This window comes from Myotis nattereri, assembly GCF_964212035.1.
Source record: "Myotis nattereri genome assembly, chromosome: 1".
NCBI lineage: Eukaryota > Metazoa > Chordata > Mammalia > Chiroptera > Vespertilionidae > Myotis > Myotis nattereri.
The window spans coordinates 60473834-60497059 of record NC_138075.1 but is presented as its reverse complement, the minus strand read 5'-3'; the positions used below and the strand labels follow the sequence as shown (position 1 = coordinate 60497059).

General features: G+C 39.3%; 1 protein-coding gene across 3 annotated transcripts in view; it reads right to left on the bottom strand.

Annotated features, from left to right (window-relative positions):
• SECISBP2L (SECIS binding protein 2 like) overlaps positions 1–23226 on the bottom strand; it is a 64945-nt gene that overhangs the window by 14411 nt on the left and 27308 nt on the right. The window contains exons 8-16 of one of the 3 annotated variants that reach the window (XM_081088749.1): positions 16055–16189; positions 13587–13667; positions 12502–12669; positions 12196–12337; positions 8898–9067; positions 7962–8094; positions 6013–6175; positions 3602–3822; positions 896–1050 (exon numbers count right to left, since the gene is read on the bottom strand). In XM_081088749.1, coding sequence (XP_080944875.1) covers positions 896–1050; positions 3602–3822; positions 6013–6175; positions 7962–8094; positions 8898–9067; positions 12196–12337; positions 12502–12669; positions 13587–13667; positions 16055–16189 — 1368 coding nt within the window. Of the gene's footprint in view, positions 1–895; positions 1051–3601; positions 3823–6012; positions 6176–7961; positions 8095–8897; positions 9068–12156; positions 12338–12501; positions 12670–13586; positions 13668–16054; positions 16190–23226 lie in introns of all 3 variants that reach the window. The other 2 variants (XM_081088748.1, XM_081088750.1) reach the window with 2 other exon arrangements.

Genomic DNA, 23226 nt, shown 5'->3' with positions numbered 1-23226 from the left:
ACTCATGCTCAGGTAATGTGGAAGGTGCCAGGGATACCTAGATAAGAAGCCTGCCCTCAAGGAATTCACAGTTAAGAGGGAAAACACATAACCTAGAGCAAGGCAGTGTGATATCTGTAACTGAGAAAAGCAAGGGCTACTGTGGGAGCATAAATATTAACTATATAATCAGAGAGTAGGTGGGTAGACAGGTGACAGGAGGGAAACAGAATGAATAGGTAAATGGAGGTATGCAAACATGGTGGCTGGATAGGAAAGGATAGACATTTAAATATATAGATAGTCAGGAAGAGGGAAAACAGTCCATTGGTGGTGTCGCAAAATACTTTAGAATCATTCTTAAAACATTCTTAAAACATTGTATATTAATAAGCATTACTCTAAATAGACTTTATGTTATCAGCTCTGATGGGTTAAGCTTTGTATTAGCTGACTTCGAGAGAAGATGAAGGTATCAGAGATACAGAATTATTCTGACAACTGGTTTAGAAATTTCTTTTTCTAAAGTAACATCCTCTCCAATTAAAAGATTCTTTTCTCTCTACTCTGAGTAGCAGCACAAAATATACCCAACATATATATTGAAGAAAATTATCTTACATAGTATAATATTGGATAATCTTTACCCAGCAGTTAAATAAATGATCAAGTATTACATAGTTGAACCCAGAAGAAAAAAACACTGCGGCAGAAATAGCTAAAAATCTTTTCAAAAAATGCTGTAGGATTAACTTATGTAAGGGTTTCAACACTAAAAAAGGAAATGTAATACTCAAGAATGTTCCACTCTTTCTTGGAGAGTTATCATCTCACTTCTCCAAATGCTTAAACATAACATTGGCATGTGTCAACTGGGCAGGCGGAGTGAAAGAGGGTGTGTCTTCCAGAGCCTTACCTCAGCACCAAAGTAGTTGAAGATTCCCACTACACTAACAGGAACCAGCTTGTTCACACAGCGTCCCAGAGCTTTTCTTCCAAGGGCAAACACAAAAGGAATTTCCTGTTCCCGTGCCATGGCTATGACATTATAGAGAGCCTCATCCAGGCCACCTGAGAAAGTCAACACATCCAGAGGTTTTAGATTAATTAATTATTTTAGAAATAGCTATTTTCGCACCCAACATTAAAGCATAAAACACAACAGCAAAGAACTCTATGAAGCCTGTGGCACTTATGCTATTCCACACATTCTCCCTATTTGAATTTGTACTATTTATGGATATATGTACATATTTTCTTTCTCCCCAATTAAATTCCAAATTCCCTAGTACCCATAGGAATCAGCATATCAGGAGTCAAATTTCAATACAATAAACATTTGTTTAAAAGAAATTAACTAAAATTGTTAATAGTGGTTGATTCTTTTATTTAATCCCTCAGCTCAAATAGCAACCTATCACATATAATATTATATGTTACTGTTTTTATTGGAATTTGTCCCCTATGCAGAACATGCCTGATACTGCTACTTGATGCATCTTTTTACTCCAATCACCCAAAGTGGCTACTTTATGAAAAAAGTACAAATAAGGGTACATGACATAGTACAGAATACTTGTCTGCCGGCTCACCCAAGAACCTCTGTATTAACTGCTGGTTTCTAAGGGGCAAATCTCCATCATAAGCAAGACAAAAGGGCCATCAATGAAAGGTAAGGTAAAAAGGTAAAAAAGTAGAGTATATTTGCAGTGGTAAAGAAATGTACTCTTATTAGTCCCCATTCTGATTATAACAGAGGGCACACTTAGTTGGCCCAAAGTAAAGCCTTCACTAGTACTCCATAGATGGGGATTTCCTTTACAATCCAATCTCAATTTTATTACTTAATTTCAGGTATGGAAAGATATTTTCTTTCCTCACATTCAATATATGCTTTATAACTAACCTCTGCTAAGTCGTATGACTTCCACTTTAAAATTCACTGTACATCCTACAATTATCTACACTAATAAAAGAGAAAAATGGTAATTGGCGTACGACGCTACCCTTTTCATTGGCTAATCAGGGCTATATGCAAATTAACTGCCAACAAAGATGGTGGTTAATTTGCATATGTAGGCACACTGCAGGGAGGCGAAAGGGAAAGCAGGAAGAAGCCCCCTGCCACTGACAGTGATCGGAAACCCAGGGGGGAGCTAAGAGGTGGGGCCGCCTTTGCCCTGCCCCCCAGGCATGATCGGAGAATCAGGCGCCTTTGCCGCCCTGGCCAGTGATAGCAGGAAGTAGGGGTGGAGCCAGAGATGGGAGCTGGGCACGGACGAAGCTGGCAGTCCCGGGAGCTAGGGGTCCCTAGCCTGGGCCTGAAGCGGAGCCCACGATCGCGGGGCCGCTGCAGCTGCGGGTCCCCGCTGCCCGGGCTGGACGCCTCAGCCAGAGGCGACCTGGAGGGGCAGGGGTGGACACTGCAACTGCGGGGAGCTGGGGGTCCCCTGCCCAGGCCTAATGCTTCGGCCAGAGGCGTTAGGCCTGGGCAGGGGCAGAGCGAGAGATCGCGGTGCTGCTGCCACTGCGGGTCCCCGCTGCCCGGGCAGGACGCCTCGGCCAGAGGCGTTAGGCCTGGGGAGGGGTAGAGCAGGAGATCGCAGGGAGCTGGGAGTACCCTGCCCAGGACTAATGTCTTGGCCAGAGGCATTAGGCCTGGGCAGGGGCGGAGCCTGCAACCGCGGGGAGCTGGGGGTCCCCTGCCCAGGCCTAATGCCTTGGCCAGAGGCGTTAGGCCTGGGCAGGGGCGGAGCCTGCAACCGCGGGGAGCTGGGGGTCCCCTGCCCAGGCCTGACACCTCTGCCGGAGGCCTCAGGCCTGGTCAAGGGGCCGATCTGGTGATTGGTGATCGGAGGGTGATGAAGGTCAACTCCTCTGGCCGAGGCATCAGGCCTGGGCGGGGGGCTGGGGGTCCCCTGCCCAGGCCTGATGCCTGGGCCAGAGGCATCAGGCCTGGGTGGGGGGGCGGAGCTGGGGATTGGGGGGATATGATGGTCCCCTTGCCCAGGCCTGAAGCCTGGGTCAGAGGCGTCAGGCTTGGGCGGGGGGTGGAGCAAGCGATTAGAGGGAGATGGGGGTCCCCTGCCCAGGCATGATTCCTGGGCCAGAGGCCTAAGGCCTGGGCGGGGGTCAGAGCCAGTGATCGGGGGGAGATGGGGGTCCCCTGTCCAAGCCTGACACCTCTGGCGGAGGCATCAGGCCTGGGCAAGGGGCCGATCAGGCGATTGGAGGGTGATGGGGGTCTACGCCTCTGGCCGAGGCATCAGGCCTGGGCAAGGGGCAGAGCCAGCAATCGGAGGGGTCTGGGGGTCCCCTGCCCAGGCCTGATGCCTGGGCCAGAGGCATCAGGCCTGGGCTGGGGGCAGAACCAGTGATGGGGGGAAATGAGGGTCCCTTGCCCAGGCCTGATGCCTCTGTCAGAGGCATAAGACCTGGGCAAGGGGCCAATCCTGCGATTGGAGGGTGATGGTGGTCAACGCCTGAGGGCTCCCAGTATGTGAGAGGGGGCAGGCTGGGCTGAGGGACACCCCCCCCACACACACACCCAGTGCACGAATTTCGTGCACCGGGCCCCTAGTATTAAATAAATATCAAAATACTTCAAAAGTAATGTTCATACCTTTTGACTGGATTTTTTCACAGTTTGGAGAAATTATAACACACTTGATCTTGTTTAACTTCATATGTTTGGTAACCTCCCTCAGACCCATAACCAGCCGTCTCCTCGCTTTTGCTCTTACAGGATCTTTTTGATAGATGCGTTCCTGGAAACTGACAAGCTCTTGAAGAAGAAGGGTCACACATTCATCAATCTCTTTACAAAGAACCTGATTACAATACCTATAAAGGAAACCAAAAATAAGTAAGTTTGTCCTCATTTATTTTTCTGTAACTATAAAATTACTTTAGGAAAGAAATAGATCAAGCAAGAAGTTTTCATAAAAAAAGTAAAATTTTTTAAAATACCTTATCCCTCAGTCAATTAGAAAAACAGAAGAGTTTTCCTGAATTACAAGAGATTGGCTTTTACATAAAGGATAGATCAACCTCAAGGAGGTACTACCCAAATTCCCAATTATTAAATTCCTAAGGATATAAATAAAATGTTAGCCTGCTAATTAGATAAAAAAGAAATATAATGTTTTTGGTAAGGAGATAGAAGGTTATTTCATTCCAATGAATATTAAAGATGCTTCTAGTAAGTAGGAAAGAAATATAACTGCAGATGCTTAATGAATGCCCTAATACCAATAATTCATCCTCTACTCTTGGATAAGTCACGATAGCTAGGCATTGTTTTCCCTTAACCATAAAATTACAGAGTTAACTAAGATGACTTAAATGGTCCTTCTAACTCCAAAAACTATGGCTATGGAGGATAACTCAGTAATTAAATTCAAACCAAAACATATCAGGCAAAGCAACTGAATGAGGTTCTTTGTAGTATATATGGTAACAATACAAGATAATAATAATCCGATATAATAAAAGGCTAATATGCAAATTGACCAAACAGTGGAATGACTGTCATTATGACACACACTGACCACCAGGAGGCAGATGCTCAACACAGGAGCTGTCCCCTGGTGGTCAGCGTGCTCCCACAAGGGGAGTGCTGCTCAGCCAGAAGCCAGGCTCACAGAGCAATGGTGGCAGGAGCCTCTCCCACCTCTGCAGCAGCACTAAGTATGTCCGACTGCCAGCTTAGGCCCACAGGGAGCAGGCCTAAGCTGTCAGTTGGACATCCCCCAAGGGCTCCCGGACTGCGAGAGGGCACAGGCTGGCTGAGGGACCCCCTGAATGCATGAATTTCATGCACCGGGCCTTTAGTAGTAGTAGTAGTAATAATAGTAATAATAATGATAATGATGATGGAAATAAGTGTGAGGCCACTATAGTACTTAATTTTAGGAATTATTTCCTCTTAATATATTCTACTTTTCAAGTTCTAATCCCTAATCTTTTTCATAAGCAAAGTTCTACTTCTAATTACATTATAGAGTGGAAAAATCTACGCCTGCCCTTTTTCAGTAAAAAAAAAAAAAAAGAAGTTCTGCTTTGGGAATTTTTTTTATGTTTATGTAAAAAATGTTTAAATAAGTACAAGTATGGCATTCTTCAGAAGGGAAGATAAAACTGGATAGACTGAGGAAAGATCAACTATCTTAACGTACGCAAAATTAAAGAACAGAACATCAAAAATGCAATTTTCTTTATTCTGTTTTTCTTTAAGCTGTTTATTTTGTATGTATACAGCATTTTATGTTCCGAGAGTTTCCTTTGCTTCACATTTGTTATTGAACATTAAATTAACTCCCCAAATCTAGGCAAGAAGTACTCGTTCAAAAGAATAGTACAAAGAAAAGGAACAAACAAACCAATGTGGTTTGGATTCACACAGATTTTACTTTCACCCTGGGCCTTGTTCATTGTCATTTTTAAAGGCAAAATTAATTCATCTGCACAAATGCAAAAAATTAATTCATCTACCGGCTGCCTCCTGCATGCCCCATTTTAGAATGTTAAAATTCTAAAATCCTTCATAGCAGTAACTGCTAGTTCAAGGTTATTCACAAATGGCCAATTTAAAACTTAGAAATATTTGTTCAAAATTAAACAGCTTTATGTAATAGGTTCACATAATGTAATAGGGTCTTAGAATCTTGGGATTAATTGGTTAGAGAGGGTTTTTTTGAAGGGTCAATAATATAAATTAAAAAGCAAAAGCACTCGGAGTGGGAAACCTCATAGTACACAGCATTTTATATATATACGATGTAACAGACCAAATTTCCAGGATATAAACACTATCTGATATAAAAAGAATATATTTACAGCCAATTCACTTTCATGAACCCTGATAGCTAATGGAAGGCAAATGCTTTAAATATAACAAAACCAGCTTTTAAATCTGAAACAACTTAAAGATCTTTAATGTTTTATCTGCTCAACCCACCAAGTAATAATGACAATACCATATTCAGAACTACAATCAAGGTACATAAACTATTTACTGAGACTAAAACTTACTCTCTGAATCTTTTGCTGTGGATTTTGGTTATTGTTGAAGACGCCATTGGGCTGCCTATCCCAGAACTAGCTGGAGAGCCTTGTGACACAGGTGTCATACAGTACGGAGAGTTCTGACTTGCTGGAGAGAGTGAAGTATCACTGGGCATGCTCAGTCCAGTATCTGCAGAGATGTGGGGTGAGAATAAAGAATTTAGAAACTTCAAATGCTGAAAATTCAGCTCTATATTAAAATCAATACAATTTAGAGTGGCAGTTGTCTTTTGTATCACTTCCAAATTCCAGAAGCTAACAAGCTGGACACTGTTCATATCACAAATAAACATTTCTCATACATACAAAAATGAAGTCTTCCTACTATCTCTCAAAATATACTAACACCCACCCCACCACCCCCCGCAAAAAAAAAAAAAAAAAAAAAAAATTCAAGCATGGCCCACAGGTCTCCTCAGAATAGATGAGAGAAGACCAAATGACCTAAAACATGTAAAGGTATTAACTTCTATACCAGAAGATCACATTACTCATGTCCTTCATCTCTATTTTCCTTCCCATTTCTTGGAAATCATTTTAAAAACTGTATACAAATTCCCATCACTGCTGCCAATGATGATTCTACTTCATTCATTCTCTCCACACCACTCCTGATTCTCAGGCACCACCCTAGATTCTCTCTCATTTGGTCTTTGTGTCTGTGCTCAGGCAGCCACATTTTTATTTATTTTTTTAAAATATTTTTTTATTGATTTTTAGAGAGAAAGGGAGAGAGAGAAACATCCATATGAAATAGAAACATCTACCAGCTGCCTCTTGCATCCCCCTAACTGGGATTGAGCCCACAACCTGGGCATGTGCCCTGACCAGGAATTGAACCGACAACCTTTTGGTGCACGGGATGACATTCAATCAACTGTCCAGAACAGGCAGCTGCATTTTTAGATGCCATCTAACTCAAATGCTTCCTTAGGTTACTGCTTCTTTCCTAAACACCTAAACTCAGGAAATGAGTTAGTATTTGTATATTCATCCATTAATTAGCAATTATACATATAGCTTCTTATCTCCATATACAATAAGCAAGACCAGTCCACTGTATATCTTTATTACATTTCCTGACCTTCTCATCCTCACCCTAGTTACTAAAGTATATATGATAGGTATTTAATATGGGATAAATGTACCTAAATACAAAGGCAATGATACTTGAGAGTAAAGGGAAATCATAACCAAATATGTCCTAACTAAATAATCCTTAGAAGTAAATTCATTTTTCTAAACACAATGGAACACTGCTACTTAATCTATAAATAAATTAGATTTAAATTTGGTGAAAAATATTGAGGAATAAATATATACCAGCAGAAAAAGGGACCTTGCCAGGTCTCTCTTAAAATCTTTCTTCCACAGTAGTATAATTTTAGAAGGAATCTATAGATTTGCCAAGGTCCCAACTGGAATCATATGCACTGGCTACTGTATGGACTAAATCTTAGTGACCAACTGGACTGTGTATTATGACAGGCTGTGCATTCTCTACTCATTGTGGCATATGCATTAATTCATGACAGCAAGAAAGAGAATTAAAAACAATTCACTTAAAAATAGTCCTATGAAGAAAGAGAGCCAACAGTGTTCCAGATATAAAAGAAGACAAAATGAAAAGAACTATGACAGTTACAGAGGACACAATGGCGAGATCATAATTATGAAGGGTTTACAATAAACTCAGGATTTATGTTTCAAAAATGCCAAAGACCTGCCATATACTACTACTCCCCTCCTTTTAAATATCTCCCTATAGAAGCATCTTCAAAAGAAACCACTCTCAAAAATAAAGAAATTTAGATAAAATATAAAGAAAAATAATATGGTAATTAGTGATGGCTTACCTATCAATTAAAATGCTCTTAACCAATCCATGAAAAGACAGGGGAAAGGGGTGATCTTACCTTCCTGGGAAACAATCTCCTGTGGCAAATCATCAATAAAATCTAAGTGCATTTCTATTGGTTCCTCAGATCCCAAAAGATTGTGGTCCACAGTTAAACGGCCCTTCTTTTCCTCTCTTTCTTTCAAAATAACCTAAAAGTCATTACCAGTCTTTCATTACTGATCACTCTTTGAGAATGTACTGAATATAAAATCTTCACTATTACAAAGGTACAGTAGTTTACTTAAACATGGACATGAGGATTTTTGGTTTAGTTGGCTACATAGAAACTGACTGACAAAAAGGAAAATGTAGTTTCAGGTACCATAGCTGAAGGAGGGCCTAGATCCAAAATAAAGGGAGGAAACGGTGCTCGGTACTATACATCTATACTACACCTATCTAGCCACACTTACTTCAGTCTTTAAACCCTGGCTGGCAGCACCTAGCATTACCCTGAAAATGGATAAAATTAAAAGTTTGGAAACCAGGTCATAAAGTTACAACAGATTTACATTTTGCAGTTTTCCATTATTTGGATATGGATTATCTCCTCCTAGTATCAACACTGAGTTAAATAGAGCAGTGCTATTATTTAACACGTATAAAGAAGATGAGGTAAAGTTTGCCTAAAACTACATGATACCACTTAAGTATTAGAATCCAGAACTTCTAATTCCTTGGGTCCAATGTTTTAGGATGCTAAATGTTTAACTTTAAAAAAAAATCTGGGAGAAAGAATTTACTCTTCAGGGCCCTGTTCAATACAGACAGATAGCCATGATGCTATGCTAATGATATACTCCCAACCTCGAATTAACTAGTCATCACCTTTATGATGATGCCTATCAACATTTCATAATAATCTGTTGGCTAAAATGCCACACCACTGATTGCAAAACAGATGTAAATTCTTATTTATCCTCTAAAATAAACATCTCAGATTTTGGTTTACCTTTTTAAGTGCTGTGGGCCGTTTTAGTTTTACAATTTCCTTCTCTTTTCCTTTTTTTGCTTTAGAGGAAGTAATGTCCAAAGAATTAAAGGATGTCAAACAGGGCTGACTTTTGGTTAAAGGTTTTCTGTTAGTAGAATCTTTAGTGTGAAAAGAAGCTGCAGTGACCACTAAAAACAAACAAGAACATTAGTTTTACTACTACAGCCAACTCCACATAGTTTGAAATTTTCTAATGGTAAATCTACAAAAACAAGAACATCCTCTTCTTGTGGAAAAACAGACATCAAATTGTCAGAGCAGCACATAGCCATGTAGCATTGCTCAGATACAGCTTTTATCCATTTTTTCAACCTCTATAAGATAAAGACAAAGCAGGTGCAGACAACTAATTAGGCAAATCTAAAGTAGGGATATTTAAGTTATTAGTTCTACTCTACTTCAGCAACCCTCAAGCATGTCAATTTCTGCAACTGGTCTCCAAACAGAATCATTCTCTCTCTGACATTTCAGAACTCTGCACCTCCGCTTATTCTCACTAAATCTGTGTCATATATGAGTCACACGTACATGTAGTCTAGCCCTCACTTCAGTCCATCAGTAAAGAATGATCTCCCTCCAGCTGCATTCTCAGTACTATTCAGCAATTCTTTTCTGCCTGGCTGATACCTTCATTCTCCTGTGGCTATCCCCAAATCCTTTACCAGTCTTAAACTTTAATCTCAATCCTCTCACTCTATCCGACACTTTCTTGAAACTGCTATTGTCAAGATCACATATAATCTTGCCACTACCAAATCTAATTCTCTTAGTCTTCATTCTTTTATTGTTCCTTTCACCATTTGGTACCAAAGACCACATCCTTTTCCCCCAAAATTCTAACTCTGACTTCTGTAACTTAACACTCTCCTATTTTCTTATTCTTTCTTAAACCTATTCTCTGGTTCTTTTTCCTTTTGTCCTTTAAATCTGAACATTCCAATAGCTTTATCCCTGAAGATCTTTTTTTCTAACTTTTCTTTCCCTGACAATCTTATGTATTTCCATCGCTACATTTCTATTTAAAACTCCCTGACTTCTAACATGCATACATAACTGTAAGTTAAGTGGGAATCACCAGGATCTCCCCAACTAGCACTTCAAATACAACAAACCCAGAGTCTGTTCTTCCCCACAAAATTCTTCTTTCATGATCCTTATTTTGTTAGGTTTCATTACAGCCCTTATCACCAAAATCCTTGAGGCCAGAGAGTTTGCAGTCATTTTGACATGCTTCTGTATTTCATCAGTAAAAAACAAACTAACCTATCAATTCCTTACAAGCCTTTCAAATCTCTATCATCATCTACCTTTTTTGGGATTTTCCTAGAAAATTGATTTCTTTGTAATCAACACTACCCAATGTAAACACTGGGAACAGATTAGAGGTTAATCTCTATCTACCGGTGAAGACTCCTACTCCCCCTTCAAAGCCCAGTCCAAATGCTATTATATATGAAGTCATGTAATGCAATATCCTCCCCATACCTCCCTGTGGACATAAATTTCTTTTTTAAAAGTTCATAAAACTTTGCTGGTATCTTCCCTAAGAAGCTATTTTCATTAGTTATTTGTGTATGTCTTTCTCCTTGATTAGAATATAAACGTCTTTCCACTGATGTATCTTTCCATAGCTATATCCAGAGCACTGCTAAAAGTTCAGTTCCATTCCCTATAGTCCTTTACTCTTATTGAGATGTTACTGACACTCTCCCCATCTCAACAACATGCCACTCTAAAGCTTAGTATGCATTCAATATTATTTTTACTAACTAGAGGCCTGGTATACGAAAATAGTGCACTTGGGGGGCAGTCCCTCAGCCTGGCCTGCACCCTCTCACAGTCTGGGAGCCCTCAGGGAATGTCCAGCTGACGGCTTAGGCCCACTTCCCACCTAAGGGGAGCAGGCCTAAGCTGGCTGGCCACCGCCACTGCACTCGCCAGCTGTGAGTCCGGCTTCTGGCTGAGTGGTGCTCCCCCTGTGGGAGTGCACTGACCACCAGGGGGCAGCTCCTGCATTGAGCGTCTGCCCCCTGGTGGTCAGTGCACATCATAGTGACCGGTCATTCTGTTGTTTGGTCTATTTGCATATTAGCCTTTTATTATATAGGATAGTTAAGTTCCAAACTGGATGGGTTACTAACGATCAATTTAAATATTTAGCAAACAGAATTAAAGTTATATACCGGTACTTATTTTTTCATTTAAAAACATGAGATCCTTCAAAAAGAAACAGAAGAAACAGAAAATTTAATTCTGCCACTCAACATCAGTGCTTCTGATTGGTTCCTTTACCTTCCCTTTATCTTATTCATCTTCTAAAACAAAGACTATGAAAAGAAATGAGGAACGTCTGGGAATAGGTCAATGGGGAAAACGGGGAGGAGGGGGAGGGGGGAGGAGAAGGGGGAAGGGGAGGAGGAGGAGAAATAATAATAATAATGAGGAAGCACAGAGCTGCTGAGTTCTAAATTTGACAAGGTTTGCTGAAATATAAGTTACCCTTTCAGTAGAAAGCCAGGTCATTCATTCTCTCTCTCTCTCTCTCTCTCTCTCTCTCTCTCTCTCTCTCTCACACACACACACACACACACACACACAATTTAATAAAAACTTCAGTTTCCCATTTGGTTTTAAATTGGATAATTTAACAGAGAGCCAAATTACTATTGATTCTTCTTTTAACCTTTAAAGAAGAAAAACATTGGGTTGGTTCAAAATGTACACCACCTGATATCTGAACACAGACTTGAAGGACCTGAAGGAATAAGCTATACTGATATCTGAGGAGAGAAAGTTCTGGGAAAATGAAACAGCAAGCACGAAGATGCTGTGCTAGGGGCATGCTGGGTGTGCCTGTGAAACTGCCAGGGAGCTAACATGACTAGAACAGTGTACAGGAGAGAAGAGTGATAAGGGTAGAAAAATAACAGAATAACCTAAGACATGGCCTAAGCCTCTGGCTTTACTCCAAGTGAGATGATGAGCTACTGAGGGGTTCCCAGCAGCGGAGTGATGTAATCCAGCTTATATTTAAAAAGATCGCTCCTTGTAAAACAGACTATGGTTCATGGGCAGGAAAGGTAGGTTATTAGGTGGGAGGCTACTTAGTGTAGTATAATGATGGGGGCTACTAGGGAGCAGGAAAAAAGCTAGTGACTAGACTCCGGATTTTTTTAGATTCATATAATTTAAATTAACACTATGCAAAATAAATTACCAAAGCCAAAGAGCAAATTACTCAGACTAACAGCATCACCTGTGTACGACAGAGGTCTGGTATTAGTAATTTGCCGTGCTTTCATAGCTTGCTGTTGTTTCTCCAGAGCTGCTAACATGTCCCCCAAATCTAGCTGCACAGGTGTTTTACTCTTTTTTCCAGCTGCCTTTGATAAAGCTTCCTGCAAGGCAAACAAAAAAACATTTACTTTTTCAATTCAAAAGTGTGGCAATTTAAGATGATTTTATTTGTCATTACTTCTGTCCATCCTCGTAAACCTACCAAATAAACTATTACATTTGTTCATAAAAATGAATATATATATATATATATATGTATACATACCTGTAATTTTTTTTGCTCCATACTTATTTCTGAATATTCTTGAGCTGTGGCAAGGGCTGCTGCTAAAGCTTTCTTCTTCTGACTTTTTGCACGTTTAGGAACTGAAGTTGTAATGGGAATTGGAGTCTGAACTATATTGATTGGTGAGTTTTCAGGTAAGTCATCCAACTATAATAACCAGAGAAAAACAACTGTCGGTGATTCCATAAATGTCTAATCATAAGGAAAAACAGTCAAGAATGTGGAACATAGCCCTGGCTAGTGTGGCTCAGTTGGTTGAGCATCAAGGTTGCCAGTCAGGGCATATGCCTGGGTTGTGGGTTCGATCCCCAGTCGGGGTGTGTAAGGGAGGCAACTGATTGATGGTTCTCTCTCACATGGATTTTTCTCTTTTTCTCTTTCTCCCTATCCTTTCCTCTCTCTCTAAAATCAATAAAAACATTAAAAAAAAAAAGAATGTGGGATGTTCTGCAGTATAACTGGACTAGACTCTTCAAAGGATTCAGTGTCATAAAGAATAGTGTGAGGTGGTGGAACCATTCTAGACCGGGAAATCATAGAGACAAAACAGCCTGATGCAACAGGTGATGCTTGTCTGCATCCCAGACTGAAAACAAAGTAACTCCAAAGTAAAGTTTTGCAACAATCAGGAAGTTTCAGTATGGAATGTATGTTGTATGATGTCATTTAATTTTCTTGTCCGCAGTGAAACTAACTATGACTTAGGACAGTGTCTTTGTTCTAGCTAGCTATGCTGACCTGTAATATTTCTTTTCAACATAGCCATAGTTCAAAAGATGTTCAAATATTTTGCTTATATTTTTAAAATATTTTTATTGATTTTTTTTTAGAGAGAGAGGAAGGGAAAAGGGGAGAGAGAATGAGAGACAGAAACATTGATGAAAGATCAATCGGTGGCTGCCTCCCTCTGTATGCACTCTGACTGGGGACTGAACCCAAAACTTGGGCATATGCCCTGACCAGGAATTCAACTGGCGACCTTTTGGTGCACAGGACAATGCTTAAATAACTGAGCCACACCAACCAGGGCTTTGCTTATATATTTTTTTAAAAGAGTCACTTACTACTTTTGAAGAAAGTTTCTGTTGAATATTTTCATCTTTAGCATTTCCATTCTCATTTAGTTCTCGAAATCCATCTTCATCCTGAAATAGTTTCATATTTCAAATAAAATCAGTTCAAAGTGATAAATTTTTAAGAAAAACATTTTATAATGCTTAAGAGTAATTAAAAACTGGGAAGTTAACTTTTTTAGTACTAATATTAAACTATTTAAAGTCAGTCTTAAAAAGGAAATCTTGCCCTGGCCAGTGACTCGGTTGGTTGAAGCATCATCCCATACACCAGTGGTTCTCAACCTGTGGGTCGCGACCCCTTTGGCGGTCGAACGACCCTTTCACAGGGGTCGCCTAAGACCATCCTGCATATCAGATACTTACATTCATAACAATAGCAACATTACAGTTATGAAGTAGCAACGAAAATAATTTTATGGTTGGGTCACAACATGAGGAACTGTATTTAAAGCGTCAGAAGGTTGAGAACCACTGCCATACACCAAAAGCTTGGGGATTTAATTACCCATCAAGGCAGGTATGGGAGACAATCGATCAATGTTTCTCTCCCTTCCTTCCTCTCTAAAAATCAATAAAAACAAGCAAACATATCCTTATGTGAGGATTTAAAAGAAAAGGAAATCTCATTTCTCTTAAACATACCTAATTTAATTATTCAAGGATGGGGCATATTCACACGTCCATTCTTTGTATTTCTACTATTCAGTTTTTATTAATAATTCTATCCTGATATAGGGTAACAGAAAATAAATTTTAAAAGGAATTTATCACATTTCAGATAATTTGGAAAAAACTTAATCACAAGGCTTAATATGAAGTTCATTAATATATTGCCTGTCTGCATTAACACATACTTAGCACAGTTAAAAGTTAAAAACTAAAAAAAAAAAAATTAAATTTTCCAAAGTAATTTCTTAACCAGTATCCTGCTTTACATGGAAAATTATATCTAGCCCAGCTGATGTGGCTCAGTGGTTGAGTGTCAACCTATAAATCAGGAAATCACAGTTCAATTCCTGGTCAGGGCCCCTCCTGGTCAGGAGGCAGCTCGTCAATGATTCTCTCTCATCATTGATGTTTCTATCTCTCTCCCTCTCCCTTCCTCTCTGAAATCAATAAAAAAATACTTTTTAAAATAAAATTGTATCATATCTTTAGCTAAATGTAAGTTTGGAAACAATCATATGATTAAATGCAAATAATAAAACTGCCACAATACTGTTCTTGAAAGAATAATTGAGATGTACTCTCAAGTCTTTTAGGTTAATTACTAAGCTTATCTAATATAATATTCATCTCTAGCCTCTGGGCTCAAGCACTTTTTCCAGCTTAATCTCCATCTATTAACCTATTTTACAGAAACTATGACTCAACAAAAATGAGTTACTCAAATGTGTTACCTGATATGTTCACCATCAGCACAACCAAATCTTACTAATTTTAAATCTATACCGAATATTATTCCTACCCTGCCCCAAGTCCGAAGAGACTTGTCTCTCCTTTCAACTCCAACTACACTCAAACAAGTATTTAGGAGTGTACATGTCTACGTTCCTCTCAGGGGTGGGGAACATCTGGCCTGTGGGGCTGTATAAGGCCTGAGAAATCATTTGGTCCGGCCCTGCCACAGCATTAGGGGCGACTTAATTAAATGTTTGACCAAATATAGCAGGCTAATTTTTAGACTGTTAATTTTATATGGCCCCAGAATGATGTTATAAAAATCCAAATGGCCCTTTGCAGAAAAAAAGTTCCTCACCCCTGCTCTACTACAAAGCAACCTCCGTAAGTATAGCAGTATGTTTATTCACCTCAATGTATCGTTCAGAATACCTTACTTTTACACATATGAATAGGCCTCCAACTAGATGAATCAATAATAGAAATACTGCAATTGGAATATAAACTTTCTGCCTGTTAGAGAAAGTAAAATAACCTTTCTTCTTCCTTCTTCAAGAGTCTCTTGAATCAAGACTCTCCTGACTAGAAGCACAAATTAGACTGAACTATTCAAATCTGAGAAACTTGACAAATAGACTGAACAATTACAAAAACTGCAGAGAAAGTTTTATACTAGGTGAAATCCACATAAAATCATGCTCTACCTCTACATGTTACTTCAAAATGATGAATACTCTTCAACAGTCTATAAAAAATTAGTTAATATTAGACTAACTATACAGGGTGGGACATATTATTTGTATCATATGGCAAATAATACAATAATTAATAAAAATAATACAAGAATTAACTGTTTTGGTACTTACAACTGTAAACCTACTTTTGCACCACCCCGTATATAATCAAGACAAAAATGAGTCAATACTAAGTAATTTTAGTCTAATAGTAGTAGAGTCACATGTTAATACATAAAAGTATTACCATAAGAGAAGAAAATTATTTTCTTAATGGGAACATCTGCCATAATAGTTTACAAAAAAAGTGTGAAAAAATACCTCAAAATATAAAGACTCAGAATTTGGGTCACTTCTATGAGACTGATTGGGGTTTAACTGCTTATTATCTTGTCTCTTCTGCAAACTCTGTCTTCTTTCTGAGGAAGTACTATGTCCTCGGCATTTGAATCCAACCTAAGTGAACCCCAAAGGGGGAAAAAAAACCCAAGTCTTATTATTTTTAAGTAATTTTTTTTTACGTATAATATACTTACAGCAAAGTATACAAATGTGTACAATTCAATGAACTTTCATGAAAGTGCATAATTTGTTATGAAAGGTTAAAACTTTGAGAAATAAGGTCATTATAAGAAAAATAGGAAAATGCATTATGTTACTTTTTGTCCCCTATAAATGAACGCTTACATCAGTTTTATTAACAATAGCCCAGAATTGGAAACAATCTAGGTGTCCTTCAGTGGGAAAATAGTGAATCATTGCCCTGGCCGGTTTGGCTCGGTGGATGGAGCGTCGGCCTGCGGACTCAAGGGTCCCAGGTTTGATTCTGGTCAGGGGCATGTACCTTGGTTGAGGGATCATCCCCAGTGGGGAGTGTGCAGGAGGCAGCTGATCGATGTTTCTCTCTCATCGATATTTCTAACTCTCAATCCCTCTCCCTTCCTCTCTGTAAAAAATCAATAAAATATATTAAAAGAAGAAAAAAAATAAAATAGTGAATTGCACTGTGGTATATCCATACTTTGAAACAGTAATCAGCCACTAAAAGGAGTGAGCTATTGATATACCCAACAATCTGGATAAATCTCTAGGGAATCATGTAAGTGAAAGAAAGCCGATCCAAAAGGACTATATGAGTTCACTTATACAACATTTTTAAAATGAAAAAAATTATAGCAAGGGGAAACATACTAGTGGTTCTAGGGGTTAAGGAGAGGCTGGTGGGGTTGGAGACAGGAAAGAAACATGGTTATAAAAGGGCAACAAGAGGTATTCTTGCCATGATGGATCTGTTCTGCATCTTGACTGTATCAATGTCAATATCTGGGTTGTGATATTGTACTACAATTTTGCAAGATGTCAATATTGGGAGAAACTGAATATTACCTTTTTATTAAACTACTCTAAGTCTTCCAATATCTTTTTAAAAAAAGAATTCCTAAGAAGTATTAAAACTTAAAAATCTTGCTTCCAAGAAAATAAATTTAAGAGAATAAATTTTTATTCAGTCACAAATTATTATTATCCTATTAAGGAATTTATAGCCCTAAACAGTTTGGCTCAGTGGATACTGTGTCAGCCTGCGGACTGAAGGGTTCCAGGTTCGAGTCTGGTCAAGGGCACATGCCCAAGTTGCAGGCTCGATCCCCAGTGTAGGGCATGCAGGAGGCAGCCGATCAATGATCCTCTCTCATCACTGATGTTTCTATCTCTCTCTCCCTCTCTTCCTCTCTGAAATCAATAAAAATATATTTTTTTAAAAAGAAATTTACAAAATGTTCAATTGTCACAGGGGCAAGAAATAAAACATTTTTCAAAATGCATTTTTAAAGTATTTTTTATTCATGCTACATTTTCACTGTTTTTAAAAAAATATTTTTTATTTTTTATTTTAGAGAGATAGAAACACTACTGAGAGAAAAAATATCTATCAATCAGCTGCATCCTACATGCTCCCCACTGGGGATCAAGCCTGCAATCTAGGCATGTGCCCTGGAACTGGTGAACTCTTGACTCATGGGTCAATACTCAACCACTGAGCAACATCAGCCAGGCTTAAAAAGCATTTTTAAAAAGCATTAAGCATTTGAGGAATCTTAAGACATATTTCAAATTCCCTCTCTTAAGGACCCAATGCAACTAATATGAAATGCCACTCTTAACCAGGATACTTACAAGACATGAAAGTATGATCTTCATTATCAATTACCCCAAAATTCTACTGATTTAAAGCAGCGGTCGCCAACCGGTGGTCCATGAAGCACTGGTGGTCCATGAGGTTAAAAAGGTTGGCGACTACTGATTTAAGGAAACCTTTGTAGCAGCCAGCAGTTGCCAACCAATGGTCCATGAACCACTGGTAGTCCGTGAGGTCCAAAAGGTTGGCGACTGCTGATTTAAAGAACTTGAAGGAGATCTGGATGGAAAGTGCTGGTATCTAATCTAATAAAAGACAAACATGGTAATTAACCATACCTCCGACACACTTCCCTTTGGCTAATCAGGGCGATATGCAAATTAAACTGCCAACCAAGATGGCGGCCAGCAGCCAGGCAGCTGAAGCGAACAGGAGGCTTGCTTGCTCCAGTGATAGAGGAAGCCAAGATTCCCTGCCTGCTGCGGGCTCTGAGCTGCACTCTAAGAAACAATGTTGCAATTATAGAAGCTAAACAAACCCCTGATACCTGCTTTCAGCAGCCGAGGCCTCAAGCTGGAGCCGGCCTCAGAGCTAAAGCCGGCTCTCAGCTCCAGTGACAGCTATGGAAGGTAAATAAATCCCAGAATTAAAAAAAAAGAAAAAAAGGAGCGGTTGGGAGCTTCAGTCGCCCTCCAGCCTGAAAACGGCCCTCAGCCCGTCATCCAGACTGGCCAGGCATCCCAGTGGGGACCCCCACCCTGAAGGGGTGTGACCAGCTGCAAACAGCCATCAGCCCCTCATCCAGGCTGGCCAGGCACCCAAGCGGGACCCCCACCCTGATCCGGGACACCCTTCAGGGCAAACCAGCCGGCCCCCACCCGTGCACCAGGCCTCTAACCTATATAGTAAAAGGGTAATATGCAAACTGACCCTAACAGCAGACAGACTGGGAATGACTGGTCACTATGACACACACTGACCACCAGAGGGCAGATGCTCAATGCAGGAGCTGCCCTCTGGTGGTCAGGGTGCTCTCACATGGGAGGAGCTCTGCTCAGCCACAAGCCAGGCTGACGGCTGCCAGTACAGTGGTGATGGTGGGAGCCTCTCCTGCCTCCTCAGCAGTGCTAAGGATGTCCGACTGCAGTTTAGGCCTGCTCCCCGCTGGCAAGTGGACATCCCCCGAGGGCTGCTGGGCTGCCAGAGGGATGTCTGATTGCCATCTTAGGCCCAATCCCCCCAGGGAGCAGGCCTAAGCCAGAAATTGGTCATCCCCTGAGGGGTCCCAGACTGCGAGAGGGCACAGGCCGGGCTGAGGGACCCTCCCCCCTGAGTGCACAAATTTTTGTGCACTGGGCCTCTAGTCCTATATAATAAAAGGTTAATATGCAAATAGACCGAATATCAGTGGTCACTATGACGTGCAGCTCCTGCATTGAGAGTCTGCCCCCTGGTGGTCACTGTGTTCCCATAGGCCAGTGATGGCGAACCTATGACACGTGAACTCATTTTTTTGGTTGATTTTTCTTTGTTAAATGGCATTTAAATATATAAAATAAATATCAAAAATATAAATCTTTGTTTTACTATGGTTGCAAAATCAAAATATTTCTATATGTGACATGGCACCAGAGTTAAGTTAGGGTTTTTCAAACTGCTGACACGCCGAGCTCAAAAGGTTCGCCACCACTGCCATAGGCAGTGGTTCTCAATCTTCCTAATGCCATGACCCTTTAATACAGTTCCTCATGTTGTGGTGACCCCCAATTTCACTGTTACAAATTAAATATAATTAAAGCACAGTGATTAATCACAAAAACAATATGTAATTATATATGTGTTTTTCGATGGTCTTAGGCGACCCCCGTGAAAGGGTTGTTTGACCCCCAAAGGGGTCGCGACCCACAGGTTGAGAACTGCTGCCATAGGGGGAATGCCACTTAGCCAGAAGCCGGGCTCATGGTTGGCTAGTGCAGTGGCGGTGGCGGGAGCCTCTCCCGCCTCTGCAGCACTAATCATGTCCAACTGGGGAGCGGGCCTAAGCCATCAGTTGGACATCCCCCCAGAGCTCCTGGACTGTGAGAGGGTGCAGGCCAGGCTGATGGGCCTGCCCCCCCCAACCCGCTAACCCCGAGTACATGAATTTCATGTACCGGGCCTCTAATATAGACTATAAAATATGCACACAAAGACCTGGAACCACTGGCAACTCCCATGCTTAAACAACTGGTTGAAAAAGACTTGCTATTAAGAAATAGAATTTTTACATTCTTTTGGGAAGTAGGCTATATGCAGAACTATAGGCCAGGAAAATAGTCACATAGCAAATTTAATTCTTCCTTAGAATATGCATGATGATTACTGGGCTACTTTCTATAACCTGTAAGTACCTGTTAAGAAACTAGATAATTTCCCAGATACCCAAGAATTTCTTGCTTTTAAATATTAACCTCATTTTAAAACAGGCTCATGAACATGGAGAGAGGAATACATATGTGATGAAGCAAATATTAGTAAATGTTAGATAACATATAGCTGGTATCTACATGAATGTTATCTGTAAAATTATTCAAACTATGCCATTTAGAAATTTTCATAAAAAATATTGTAAAAATTGATTCATGAAAAGAGGCTCGTACAGGGTGGTAAAACAAATGCAATTTATAATGTATAGGTACTAAAAAAAATTTAATTCACATAAATCAACACTGAAATTAGTACTAATAATTAAGCCCCAAGTTAGGGATAAAGAAAAAGAGAATAATTCTTGAGTACAACTCTTCATTTTTTTGGTACAGTCTCTCTCGCTCTCTCTCTCAAAAACAAATGCAACCTGATTTTATACTTGGATACATAAAGCTCCAGGATTAAATTAAAACCACCAAACTAATGGTCCCAGCAAAGTTTATGAGACTCAAACAATTACCTACTGGAGTAAATAACCTCATTTCTTACAGTTCTTCTAAGAAGAAGAGTTTTATTGATAGGGAAGTAGGCATACAGAACAGAACAAAACAAAGATCACAGCCTCAAATATATACTGAGATTCTTAAATGACTAACATAAAAATAATATAAAAAGATTTAAGTTTTCATACTCCACCTATGTAACCAAAAAAAGAAAAAAAATACTAGAAACTGACGTAATGAGGAATATGCACAAATATATTTTCAGAAAACTATACAATGATTCTGAAGAACACAAAAAATGACTCAAAAATAGGAAGTCATACTGCTTTTTGCATAGAAAAATGCTATGACATAAAGGTAATCCATTCTCTATAAGTTGATAGATTAATGATCAATGGAACAAAACAACAGAAGGTCCAGAAATAGATTTCAATATACAAAGGAATTAATTTAATAGGTGATAAAGGTGGTTAGCTCAAATCAGTAAAGGGATGTACTTTTCTTTTCTTTTTAAATATTTATCGTCCTGGCCAGTGTGGCTCAGTTGGTTGGGCATCATCCCATGCAGCAAAAGGATGCCAGTTCGATTACCAGTCAGGACACATGCCCTGGTTAGAAGCTTAATCTTGGGGAGGGGAGTAGAGGGGCGTGAAGGAGGCAGCCTATTGATGTTTTGCTCTCACATAAATGTTTATGTTTCTTTCTCTCTCTCTCTCTCTCCTTCTCTCCCTCCTTCCCTCCCTCCCTCCCCCTCTCTCTTTTGCTCTCCAAAAATCAATAAAAACAATAAAGCAAAAATATTTTTTAAAAAATATTTTTAATTGATTTTTAGAGAGAGGAAGGGAGGAGAGAAACATGTATGTGAGAGCAAAACATCGATCAGCTACCTCCTGCACCGTCCCAGCTCCAACAGGGATCAAGCCTGCAAACCAGGCATGCGGCCTGACTGGAAATCTAACTGGCAACCTTTTGGTGTGCACTACCACGCCCAACCAACTGAGCCACACTGGTCAGGGAAAGGGATGCATTTTTCAATAAATGGTACTGGCAGATTTGGGTAGCCATTTGAAAAATACAAAGTAGTATATATATATCTCACACCATCCAACAAGACAAACTTCAAATGGAATAAAGATTTAAATGTAAAGAAAAACACACAAGAGCATAAACACACTGGAGGAAAATAGGCAAATTCCTTTAAAACCCTGGAGTAGGGACAAGGCTTTTTAAACTATGATTTTAAAAACCCAGAAGCCATTTTAAAAACTACAACAAAGTCAAGGATATAATAAATATCCTTATAAAAATAAACTTCTTAATACTATTTAAAACACAAAATTTATGCATGACAATAATAATGAGCAAAGTCAAAAATTAAAACATAGCAAAATATCTGCAACTGGTATTACAGACTAAAGGCTCCTAGAAATGTAAATATTTGATAAGAACTTGATCAAAATGATTTTAAAATGTACAAAAAAGAGATGAAGATACAAAACAGGCAAAGAATATGACCAAATTAACGGAAAAATACAAATGCCCCTTAAACATATGGAAAGATGCTGAACTACTTTAATACACATTTTAACGTAAGTGGCACAAATCCAAAACCCTGAAAGCATGTAATTCCTTAGGCTATACAGAGATATGCACTCCACATTATTGTTGAAATTATAAAGTGGTACAATATGGTGATATTTACCAAATAACAGAGATGACTTTACCTTTTCACCCAGCAGTCCCTTATCTAGGAATTTATTCTACTACTATACACACATACTTCTAAATGACACTGTAGCATGTCTAAACAGCAACAGTTTTCAAACAACTCAAATGTCCATCGACAGAACTACAGAAATCAATAAAGATATATCAATACAATACTAGGAATTGTTAAAAGATAAAAGTGTAGAAGCCCTAAATATAATATGGAAATGTTTCCATTATATATTGCTCCATATATATTGCTAAGTGATGAAAGCAGAGCACAGAACAGGTTGGGTAAAACATAAGATACATCCTTGTATTTACTTGTAATTACAAGAAGAAACTCTGGGAAAATATACAAGATCCTAATCAAAGTGGAACAGACATAGGGGACCGATCCAGTGAAGTGGAGAAGCTAAGGGGAGACAAGAGTGAAAGTGAGATTTTATTGTATACCCTTTTTCATCTTTTGATATAGGGGACAGATATAGGGAAGAGCAGAAGATGGGGAGATTGGTAAAAATGAGATTTTTGTATAACCTTTTTCATCTCTCTTATTTTTCAACCTATTCACAAAATAAAACCAGTTTTGAAAAATTAAGTTTACAGATTCTGTCCATCATTTAAAATTAAAGCTTTAACAGAGTATAGAAAGAACCTGCCTTTTCAAATGTTAAAACACTAGTAAAAATATTAAAAATCATTCAGCCAGTGTGGCTCAGTGGTTGAGCATAGATCCA